Consider the following 12,621-nt stretch of genomic DNA (forward strand, 5'->3'; position numbering starts at 1 on the left):
TATCTGCAATATGTCCCAGACAGAGGGTCAATATACCTTATCTTGTGATTTAAGATAATTAGAGGACAATCAGTGACTGACTGGATACTACAATGTTAGATCAGAGAAACTGAAGTCTACTTGTTAAAGCCAAGGCTTTACATGAGAACTGAGTGTGCACTTATACTATTTGCCCAGAAAAGTTTGGAATTCTTGTGTTCTTATTGGAGCAGTTGTGCTTATTAGGCCAAATACTGTAATTAAAATGTGGCTGGCAAACACAGAGAATATTTAACGTTATCAAATATACTTGTACAAATGTGGCTTATATTTTGGTATCTTTCATGAATTGATACCAAAATATTAGCTGTACTTATGGAATTTCATCCCAGTCAGTAAAAAACTGATATTTCTCTGAACTTCACTGGACATTTCAAATAAAATGGATTAAGGCAAAATTAAACCTCCATCTGCACACCTTTTTCTCAAACATACAGAACACACTCTAAACAATATCAATCTCTTTGTCATTTAATTTACACAAGAATTAGCAAGTAGCACTTGTTTGAGTTGATATTCAATGACATACTAATGCTACTAGATACACTCCAAGTAAAAATTTCACACAATTACATCTATATCTCCTCCAAGCTGGAGGCAAACACAAACAAGACCTTGAACTACATTTGTAGCTATAGAATTCAAATATCAATATTGGCATTGGCTTGTCATTAAAATCACTTCTTCATACAAAAAATCCAGATGTCACTGAAAGTGGGATTTAATATGTTGTCAGACTGTGGATTTGCATCCTTTGTATTAAAATCAAGTCTGTGTACATATAGGAGTGTATGAAGAGTATATATATATATATCTTGATCTCCAGTTTTTAGATGTTTAGATAAAGACCAATTTTGCAAAATAACAATGTTAACTTAAAAAGTCTCTTCATCGATTCAATGAAATTTTGGATGATTTGGAAATAGAATCAATTTCTTTGGATTTTCTTCAAAAAAAAAAAAAAAAAAAATTGAGTCAGAAACTCCATTGGATAAACAAAATATATTTCAAAAGATTTCAATATAGTGTAATTTTTCAATATCTAGATTGAGGTTTTCATTGATCAATTTAATTAATTGTAGTCTTTTCCCACATATTCCTGTTTTATTAACAATATTAAATGATCGAGTGACCAGCTCGACCAGGAAATTGTTTTTTGAAAACAGTGTGATCTCAAGATATATTTACAAAAGTGATGATGTGTCTTGAAAATGAATGTACATCAACAAAACGGAGAATATGTCAAATTGTGGGACACTAGTGACATGATGAGTTTGATTCCATTTTATCGTAAATTATGTGTTAACAACCATGACAACTAGACAATTCTTTTATGCATAAGTTTGAAGAGTAGATATATGGTATTATTACATCATGCAAAATTAATCCAGTTTTCTCTTCCTTGTGGCAGTTACATTTTTAAGTCTTCTTTCGCACACATTTTCTGTCAGCCATGGTATTTTCATCATAACTGTGCTGTGTGTAAAACATTAGGGAATTTCAAGTATAGCTGCCTAATTTGCATACCATCTATCAGACTGACAAGTTTGATTGGATAAGGATTTCCTTCATTAGTTATGTAATTAGGTATATTCAATTAGGGATATAAACAAATTGAAATTTTTACTTTGTTCTTACCTGTATAGGCAAACTGAATTTGTACTTTGTTCAATTCTATCTGGAAATGGACATCTTACTTAGAGGTGACAACCTTTAAGTACAGAACTTATATAATGAGTTAGTTACTTAAAATTACTGGATACTTCATCGTAACTCTACATCTCAGATCGATCAATGAAAATGTTTTCTAAAAACATGCCATTATATACCCTTAACTGATATATATACAAGCTTACTGATGTGCCTTACAACTTGTTTTAAAAACTTAACTACACAGAAACACCATCACAACCGATCGATACACACAATTCTGCGAGAAAAATATCTCATTTTCACTGAATTTAGTAGATTTGAAAAAGACCATTAAAATTGCTAGGAAGCAGCCATTGAGCTGTGGAGATGTAGATATAGAGAAGATGCTCTTCCAAAAATATAGACTTCACTGATAAGGCCAGGGAACTTGTATCTATATCATGTTACTATGGTGACTGGAAGTTTCAGTAACGGCATGGCGACTAGAGAGCAGAGCTGTCTACTGGAAGAGTACTTCTTTGAAGAAATAAATATAGTATAATTTGAAAAGTGGTACAACCTTGGCAGTTTTAGTAGCCACATCCCAAAGGGCTATAAAATCTGGTCTTCATATTGACTCCTGAAGGCTATGTGTACTGTACTCTGTGGCAAATCAGGAAATAATCATATAAACTAAAATAAAGGTTCTTTCTAAGCAAGTACAAAATTATGACTAATATGCTAAAATTTCTAAATTTGGCCAATAGAAATTCTTAATCATTATGTTGAAGTTCCATATATCACGTCTTTACCTGTCAGATGTCTCATATAATCTTATATGTTTCAAGAAAATTTATTATGTAAGAATTTCAAAATAACTAAGGAGAAATTGTTGTGTTCTCTTCAGGTTTTACCTTGTACATGTAGAACCTATAAACCTGTGTTTTCTGTTCCAGATAGCATCTTTTGTATTCTACCAGTTTCTGTACAGTTAGAATCTTTTGTAATCTACCCTGGTAGACCCTGACATAACCTAATGTATAACGTAGTAGATACTTTTGTTGTCTGTTGAGATAGACCCTTGTGTATTCTATGCTGGCAGACCCTGGTGTATTCTTTGCCAGCAGACCCTTGTGTATTCTTTGCCGGCAGACCCTTGTGTATTCTATCCAGGAAGATCATTGTGTATTCTATCCAGGTAGATCCTTGTGTATTCTATCCCTGCAGACCCTTGTGTATTCTATCCAGGTAGATCCTTGTGTATTCTATCCCGGCAGACCCTTGTGTATTCTATTCCGGCAGACCCTTGTGTATTCTATCCAACAGACCTGTGTGTATTCTGTACAGGTAAGACTTTCTCTATCAAGGTAGACCCTTGTGTATTCTATCCCAGTAGACCCTTGTGTATTCTATCCATGTAGACCCTTGTGTATTCTATCCAGGTAGACACTTGTGTAATCTATCCCGGCAGACCCTTGTGTATTCTATCCAGGTAGACCCTTGTGTATTCTATCCCTGCAGACCCTTGTGTATTCTATCCAGGTAGATCCTTGTGTATTCTATCCCGGCAGATCCTTGTGTATTCTATTCCGGCAGACCCTTGTGTATTCTATCCAACAGACCTGTGTCTATTCTGTACAGGTAAGACTTTCTCTATCCAGGTAGACCCTTGTGTATTCTATCAAGGTATACCCTTGTGTATTCTATCCCAGTAGACCCTTGTGTATTCTATCCATGTAGACTCTTGTGTATTCTATCCAGGTAGACACTTGTGTAATCTATCCCGGCAGACCCTTGTGTATTCTATCCAGGTAGACCCTTGTGTATTCTATCCAGGTAGACCATTGTGTATTTCATCCAGGCAGACCATTGTGTATTCCATCCTGGAAGAACCTTGTGTATTCTATCCAGGTAGACCCTTGTGTATCCTATCCTGGCAGACCCTTGTGTATTCTATCCAGGTGTGTCCTTGTGTATTCTATCCCGGCAGATCCTTGTGTATTCTATTCCGGCAGACCCTTGTGTATTCTATCCAACAGACCCGTGTGTATTCTGTACAGGTAAGACTTTCTCTATCCAGGTAGACCCTTGTGTATTCTATCCAGGTAGATTTTTGTGTATTCTATCAAGGTAGACCCTTGTGTATTCTATCCCAGTAGACCCTTGTGTATTCTATCCATGTAGACCCTTGTGTATTCTATCCAGGTAGACACTTGTGTAATCTATCCCGGCAGACCCTTGTGTATTCTATCCAGGTAGACCCTTGTGTATTCTATCCAGGTAGACACTTGTGTAATCTATCCCGGCAGACCCTTGTGTATTCTATCCTGGCATCCTTGTGTATTCTATTCCGGCAGACCCTTGTGTACCCTTGTGTATTCTATCCAGGTAGACCCTTGTGTATCCAAGGTATACCCTTGTGGCAGACCCTTGTGTATTCTATCCAGGTGTGTCCTTGTGTATTCTTTCCTGGCAGATCCTTGTGTATTCTATCCAGGTAGACCCTTGTGTATTCTATCCCAGTAGACACTTGTGTATTCTATCCAGGTAGACCCTTGTGTATTCTATCCAGGTAGACACTTGTGTATTCTATCCCGGCAGATCCTTGTGTATTCTATCCAACAGACCCGTGTGTATTCTGTACAGGTAAGACTTTCTCTATCCAGGTAGACCCTTGTGTATTCTATCCAGGTAGACTTTTGTGTATTCTATCAAGGTAGACCCTTGTGTATTCTATCCCAGTAGACCCTTGTGTATTCTATCCATGTAGACCCTTGTGTATTCTATCCAGGTAGACACTTGTGTAATCTATCCCGGCAGACCCTTGTGTATTCTATCCAGGTAGACCCTTGTGTATTCTATCCAGGTAGACCATTGTGTATTTCATCCAGGCAGACCATTGTGTATTCCATCCTGGCAGACCCTTGTGTATTCTATCCAGGTAGACCCTTGTGTATCCTATCCTGGCAGACCCTTGTGTATTCTATCCAGGTGTGTCCTTGTGTATTCTATCCCGGCAGATCCTTGTGTATTCTATCCAGGTAGACCCTTGTGTATTCTATCCCAGTAGACCCTTGTGTATTCTATCCAGGTAGACCCTTGTGTATTCTATCCAGGTAGACACTTGTGTAATCTATCCTGGCAGACCCTTGTGTATTCTATCCAGGTAGACCCTTGTGTATTCAATCCAGGTAGACCATTGTGTATTTCATCCAGGCAGACCATTGTGTATTCCATCCTGGCAGACCCTTGTGTATTCTATCCAGGTAGACCCTTGTGTATCCTATCCTGGCAGACCCTTGTGTATTCTATCCAGGTGTATCCTTGTGTATTCCATCCCGGCAGACCCTTGTGTACTCTATCCTGACAGACCCTTGTGTATTCTATCCAGGTAGACAGACCCTTGTGTATTCTATTCTGGCAGACCCTTGTGTATTCTATGCAGACAGACCCGTGTGTATTCTGTACAGGTAGGACTTTTTCTATCCAGGTAGACAGACCCTTGTGTATTCTCTCCAGGTAGACTTTTGTGTATTCTATCCAGGTAGACCCTTGTTTATTCTATCCAGGTAGATCCTTGTGTATTCTATCAATATAGATCCTTATATATATTGCCAAGGTAGATCCTTGTTTTCTAAGTCTAAGAATCTTGGCTATTGCAGAAAGTTGTGGACTTCGGTATTTTTTGTTGATTACCATGAAATTTCATTTTTGTTGTGAGGTGTAAAATCTTGTGTACAAAAGGCCCAAACCAGTACATTTACTTCAATATGTATAAGTAAGTTATTTGTATTACAATCTCAGGTACTATGGTTCATCTATAACAACAGTCCTTTACTTTCAAGACAACTAACTGGATAAAAATACCCAGTTTTATTAGATTTTAGTTGCTAATCAGAACACATTGGCAAACTGTCAGAATGATCAACCACCTGTCTCAGGAAGACCATTACAACCAGAACCTTGATTTATGATCGTATAGCATGGTTACCATATTGATAGTCTTTTTACAAGTAAATACTGATCGGAAGAGGTTACAGGTATGAGCCAGCATCCAGGTAAATAAGTTAGAACTAGCAGACATTAACACATAGAAATAATCTATTCAACAGAGTATACATGTGTAGCAAGAAGTTAATCAACACCCAAAACAAATGGAAGTTATGAATAGCAGACAGGTAAGTCATAGGTACCTATGGATTTGTTATATGGTTACATATATATACAGCAACAATATCAGTAAACATGTGTATATATGATATTGTAATCACAGAACACACCTGTTAAATAGATCATCAAACAAAGGTATTTTTAAAAAAGCAGTCAACTGTTCCATATTCTACAGACAACATGTTTTCTGAAATCATTCCAGCAGGTAGTTCCTGGTTCCTATTTATAATATCTATGACTAGTTTCATCCTACGTTATGACTATCAGGATATGAAATAACATTTTTCTAAGAAACTCAAGTAACAACACACACAAAATTAGAAAATATGTATTCATAGTATAATAAAACTGTTTTCCAGGTAATTGATCCACACCCTTTTTAAAAAAATCTCTGTTTATATAATGTATATACCATGACTAAGGGTGGTTCTATATCATGTCTCAAAATATTTGGTTAAAGGAGTGGCACTAAAGATTTCCTATATTGTACCTTGTGCATGTACATGTATATTATTGATCACATTAATACTTACAGTAGCTGTACATGAAGTCTCATAAATGTAAACTTAATATACATTTAACTCTTTAAATACGTGAAGCTGAATATCAAAATAATTTATGCAATTTTAGAATTAAATCTTAAGAAAACTTTTTTTTTCACATTTCAAAAGTAATTTGTTTTAAGGAAATATTAAAGAGAAAGGTAAGTTACTTATTCTACAAGCTTTACTGTCAAACAATTACAAAAATTAAAACCCCTTTTCCACAATATATAACCAATTTTAAAAAATTATATGAATGAGATTACCAATATGTAACCAAAAGCACCTAATTCACAGAATACAAATTTTATTTTTTTCAATTATCTTGTTGTAATTTTAAAAATGAACTGTTTTAATATATCGCAAGCATGGATCAGCTTTATGTCAGAGATTTTTCTTATTTTCTAAACTGATATTCCAAAAATATATTCGCTTTTCTTTGTCATAATTTTTTTCTTCAACTGAATAAACTTTTCCTTCCTATATTCTTTTTAAAAAACAATGACATCCTAGATTCCTTCCTATATTCTTTTTAAAAAACGACATCCTAGAAGCATATTCAATAAAAGGTCTTACCTCATAAACAATTGTTTAATCTTCTATTGATTGAAAGTAAAATAATTGGAACAGGAATGGAATTCTCCTATAAAGATCTTGTTTATCTCATTGTCAGTACTACTTGAGCATTTTGGTCATTTATCATATGAGGAAATTGTTATATTTTAAGAGGCGTTATTGAAACAGAAATTTGAAACTTACAGCTGATAATTGTTGACATCGCCTCTTCACCCTAGAGGAAACTTTTCTGAACTGCCATGGCTGATTTGTATAATTGCTAAATCTTGTTATCACCAATATCTAACTTTGTACAACTGTGTGGTCCAAATGGGGTGATTTCATGCCAAGTATCCATAAATTGTGAAATCTTAGCACCTTCATACCAGCCACCTTATATTACTCTTTGTCATTTGTTGATAACTCTAGCTTCTCATGTATTTCTATGTCTCTAAACACTTTTTAACAACCATAATTATTTGTTATTATAATTTTCAATTAAGCAATCATTTGTTACTGATATTTGTATTTCTAAATTGCTATTTTAAAAAAAAAACAGTGAGCTTAGGAACCTGAACAACTATTCAATTGAAAGCCAAATAAACTGATAAGAAATATTACATCTCTTTCTATTTGATTGAACTGGCCAAATACACTGATAAAAGATATTATATCTATTTCATGAAAAAAATTCTGGCCTAGTCTGAATGAAGGACAATAACAATAAAACAATTAATCTATTATCTCTATTACTCTACTTTGATAATTTAGTAATTTTCCAATTAGATGATCATTTAAAAAAGTACTACTAAACTAAGCAATAATAATACTGAATAAAATACATGTTGTGCTTTCTACGCATGTTGAAAATCAGCAATCATTTAACCAAAGATTAAGTTGAATTGGAAGATGACATTTGTGTCAACTCCAGGGCGAAATAAAAACGCTTTCAAAATATGCCAGCCTTTTAATCGCAGAATACCTAATTCTATGGCAGAGATCGGTGTTAAAAAATTTAACATTAGTGGGATCGTTTTAATACGAAATGACATACAGAACCATCAGTTGCTGTGTATGCGTGCGCTGACCCTGTAACGTTTGACATCGACATGGTGTCTTCTTGATTTAGGTCCAGAGCCAGGACAATGGAGCATGCCACCAACCATAGCTGAAATCGAAGAGGTATCTTGTTTTTGTTTCTGAATCTATCTTACCTGTCCCAAATAAACGAAGTTGTGTTTTTCGGCCAAAGTTCTCGCTTCTTTAACGCCTCCTTCGATGTGCACCGCCCATGTATCCGTGTAATGCTCCCCGCGAGTAATTTCTATGAAGATCAGTCCAAATATTGATAGATGAATTATATTTCGATAACCGTGCATCTTCACGGCTGTATCTAATAAAACGACACCAAATATTATAACATCCTTTTCAAAATACGTAACGTTTTCGAATTCTGACTATCCATAACTTCATAATTCCTTTTATATCACAAAAGAATTTAACCATATTCCATTTTGAGGATAAACACGCAAAAACTCTTCAAGATCAGCCTCCAAACGTCAGTGTATTCCAAGACAGGCACTTTCCTCTTGTTTGACGTGCGGCTTTATATTTCTTAGATAGATGGCGCTGTACAGGAAGTAACCTCTGGGGTGCATACACAACATAATTTGGTAATCTCAAAAGTGTTCATTTCTTCTTTTTCGTTTTACGGTATTTCGTTGTATTTAATGTAAAAGATAGTTTACTTTATACAAGAACAGTGTATCTATATTAAAACAAATATCTTATCCTGCGACAGAACTGTTAGTTCCTTTAGACATAAAAAGGAATCAGAGATCAGCATATTATTATGAGAACACCTTTTGGGAAAGATGCGATAATTCATGCGCAAAACACCGGATATAGAATGAGATTGTGTACGGAAGCCACTGTCTAGGCCAACTGACTGTAATCAACGAGCTCATCTGCATCTTCACATATAACAGGTTGAGTGTTTTGTTCTTATAGTTGTTTTTTCATGTAACATTTTCCTTTTCCTTTGAAATGTTAGTGTGTTCTAGGATATGACATAGGTTGTGATATGAGATCAACTGGGTTAACGAAACTTGGCGGTACAATGCAGGGGAGATAACCTCCACTAAAATTAATCGAAAAACCGGCTGAAAAAGTTCGCTCATCAACAGACATTGTATCACTTTGTATTTAATTGTAGTTTGCCTTTGTAGTTTGTATAGGTGTGACACAACAACAGTGTATCAATTTTACCAAAAGATCAACATAAAGCTTTCAATCGGGTCTCGAGGCATTTTCAGCAGTCTAGTATCGTTTCAAACTGTTTAAATGATTGAATAACAAGGAAAGCTAATGACCTTGTTACAAAACCATAAAGTCCTGAAATGAAGAAACTGCAAATCCTTATCCAGAATCAATACCTTATGTGATCGAGGCCTCAGATTAGATTAAGGAGGTTCTATGTTCAACTCCTAGTGTGGTGGATAAAACCTATCGTGACGGATTACAATGTATAGTTCTACAAACCAATTAGATCTCATTAATATGAACATTTTATATATAGAAATTGTGAACGACTGGTCAGCCTGGTTGCATTCAATTCATCATTTATTTTTTTTAATTTCAGTTTTATACTTCAGCCTTTTTGAATAAAGCAACAGCTAAATAAAGCACAAACTGATTAAAATACGCATCTTAATTTACCACTCCAATACTTTATGTTCATTAATGAGCTGAAAATACTGGGGTGGTAAATTAAGATCAGTATTTAAATCATATTGCATAAAGCAAAGAGGGAGATTATGATATTATTATATCTACTTGTTACACAGGGATGTATATACTTGTTAAATTATTCTGATATATATTAATCAGCTACACACAAGCAAAGCAGCATGTACATTTGTGGGAGGAATAGAGTTGTAAATTGACTTCTTAATCAAATTTAGAGGTTGGACTTTATGCATAATACTGAGATAGCTTTTTATAATTTTCAGGAGAGACATATGTTGCTATCAGTCCCCTTAGACATATACCTTGAAGTAGTTCTCAAAATTTTGATGATGAGTTCTGCAGGAAAAGCATGAATCCACTACGTCATTGGTTGATTATTACAAATCAATAGTAATAATTTAGGATGGACATATTACAAGACACAGACTCAAATTTTCAAAACTATGATGTTATCATATATTAATTGTTATTTATTTAACAACAAGTTTAACACAAGCAATAATTAGCTAACATTAATGATTCTTGTTGGCTAAGATTGGAATCTAGGACCTCTGGCTTATATACTCAACAGATCAAGCTAAAGAGATCTCACTATCCTAACAATGTATTCCAGGTAGCATTAACCAGGAGTACATACTCCCCTTCCAGGTAACCCAGTACCTTTTATGAAGTCCAAATGGAGAATCAAACCCTAAACTATTATAATACAAGGCATCTGGAAAATTTTTTGAGAAAGTATTATGGAATATCTAATACAATCACTTGATGCAGCACAGATTTATCTTTAACTGTGTGAGCTGTAACTTTGTGCACAGGAAGTTGAAGGAGAGGCTTTATATAATCTTTAATTAAAAAAGAAAAATTAAAACTGCATTTTTCAATTATTTATCTTGAAGAACATCAGGTATATTGTATGCTGAATCATGATCAGAATGGAAAATATTTTTAACTTTTTTGGCTGATTTCAATATTTTCATGTATTTCAATATAATGCAAACTTGCAATTTTGCTGATACAAAAGGACTTGGAAGTCATATTGCAAGACTTCCTGCTTTTTTTTAAATGAATTTTCATCCCAGGATGAAAGCATTTACATAGATTTATCATATTATAGGGCTATATGCCATCCATATAGTTACATCATACCGTTAAAAAATAGCTTAAGGGAATGACAGGGAATGAAAACTTTGCCCAAAATATCTGGAAATTATAACTTCTTACTAAATTGGCAGTTAGGGCTAAATTTTCCGATGTCATTTAAGCAATTGTAAATTTAACCTCCAGTAAAGTTCTTCATATTCTGTAATGTTGTTATATGTTGGTATTTTAATTTTGTCTGGTATGGGGCATACCTAAGGCAAGAGTCACTTATTCTGCTTAGAGAGGATGGGGATGAGAGTGATCATATCACAGATAGTTTACTTCTGTGACTGATTCAGGAGTCATGCTGGCCATATTTGATTTTGGTTGGTTAAAATGGTTTTACTTCTTTTCAAGAATTCCTGTTTGTACCATAGTAATATAATAATATTGCACATAACTTATTAAATTGCTTTAGAAATAGACACAAGTTTTATGACATTTGTATTCCTTGGTATAGAAATAAAGCCATTGATTGAGGGATATTGCAGACCAATGGGGACAGTAGCAAAACATTCATGAATCAGAAGTGAAAATTGATTTCTGATATCTCATATATTGGGTGCATGGTTTTTTAGTTCTTGGCTGTCAGCACAGTACTTTTTTATAGAATTTAAGTGGGAAAAGGTTTATATGTGTGGTCTGTCTTTACGTCAGTTGTAAATTATCTTATAAGTGGCAATTAAGTCTTATGTGAGCTAAAATTGTTAGATGTCAGGACAGTGATATATTGGAGCAGCAGAAACTTTGTTTTAAATAAAAAGGGTGAGTAACACCTCCAAATTTGTAAATAAATTGATGTTAAAAGTTCAGATGTACTTTTTTCAATAGCAGTTATGCTCCATTGAATGTGTGAATGTTAATAAGTAATAAAACAGATAGAGTTGTTCACAAATTGATTCTCAGAACGATTATAGCTGATAACTAATTCTTCAGTTGGGTGAATAGTATGTAAGTTTTCATTCATCGGTTTATATCAATGAATGGCATTTGTGTGTAACAAAGATATAACACCTTTTGATAGCTGGGAGCTGAGACCTGATGTCTGAGTAATGTCAAGTCAGGGATCAGTGACTTTGACATATCTTTATACCACATAACTGCTTTAACACTGGTAGTATATATACCTAATGGCCATTTAACCTTATCTTCATCACAGCCTCGGTAAATGTTTTGGAAATTTTTAATATAGATGAGATTCTAACCCAGGTCCTAATACCTAATTCTCACGTCACAGTTTGTAGATATGGAGCATACAATTAGTAAGATTGAGTGATATGCTATTACATACACATGCTTTACTTTTTCATCTGTTGAAACCAAAGTACAGACATGAGATAAAATTGCCATCCTTTTAAAGACAATCGCCTTATCATTTACCTACCTTTGTGTAACAGAAATCAGAACCAGATGTCAATAGGTGGTTTGATGCTGAAATATTTAATTGTTTTCCTTCAATGATTGCTTTCAATAATCAAGCCACCTAGAGTCTTCATCATTAATGCAAAAAGAGGAAGGGGGTTTAAGATGTCTTCTAATGAATGCCTCAACCTTGAAGTTGACCTACTTTCACAGTTCAAGATCAAATAATTCAAAATCTTTGCCTCAGTCAAAGTGTCCAGGGTCATGATATTTTGCCAGTAGCAATGGTAAAACAAAGATTTTTGTTGTTTGCTACAATGTAATGATATCATTTCACAAACATTTTATTGTTAAATAGATTCAGTGGGTATTCAGCAACAGGCTAAAACCTATATTAGCCTTCTCCCTAAATGTATTATGAATGACCTTGACC

At 34.4% G+C, this 12,621-nt stretch overlaps 1 protein-coding gene across 1 annotated transcript in view; it reads right to left on the bottom strand.

Moving 5' to 3' along the window:
• The window catches only part of LOC132546834 (furin-like protease kpc-1), a 132,465-nt gene extending 124,148 nt beyond the window's left edge, over window positions 1–8,317 (bottom strand). The window contains exon 1 of the mRNA XM_060210556.1: window positions 8,153–8,317. Coding sequence (XP_060066539.1) covers window positions 8,153–8,317 — 165 coding nt within the window. The remainder of the gene's footprint in view (window positions 1–8,152) is intronic.
• Between the last annotated feature and the right edge of the window lie 4,304 nt (window positions 8,318–12,621).

This window comes from Ylistrum balloti, unplaced genomic scaffold (genome assembly GCF_031769215.1).
Source record: "Ylistrum balloti isolate Yb309-2 unplaced genomic scaffold, AGI_CSIRO_Ybal_v1 Utg369916, whole genome shotgun sequence".
In the NCBI taxonomy this organism is placed as follows: Eukaryota; Metazoa; Mollusca; class Bivalvia; order Pectinida; family Pectinidae; genus Ylistrum; species Ylistrum balloti.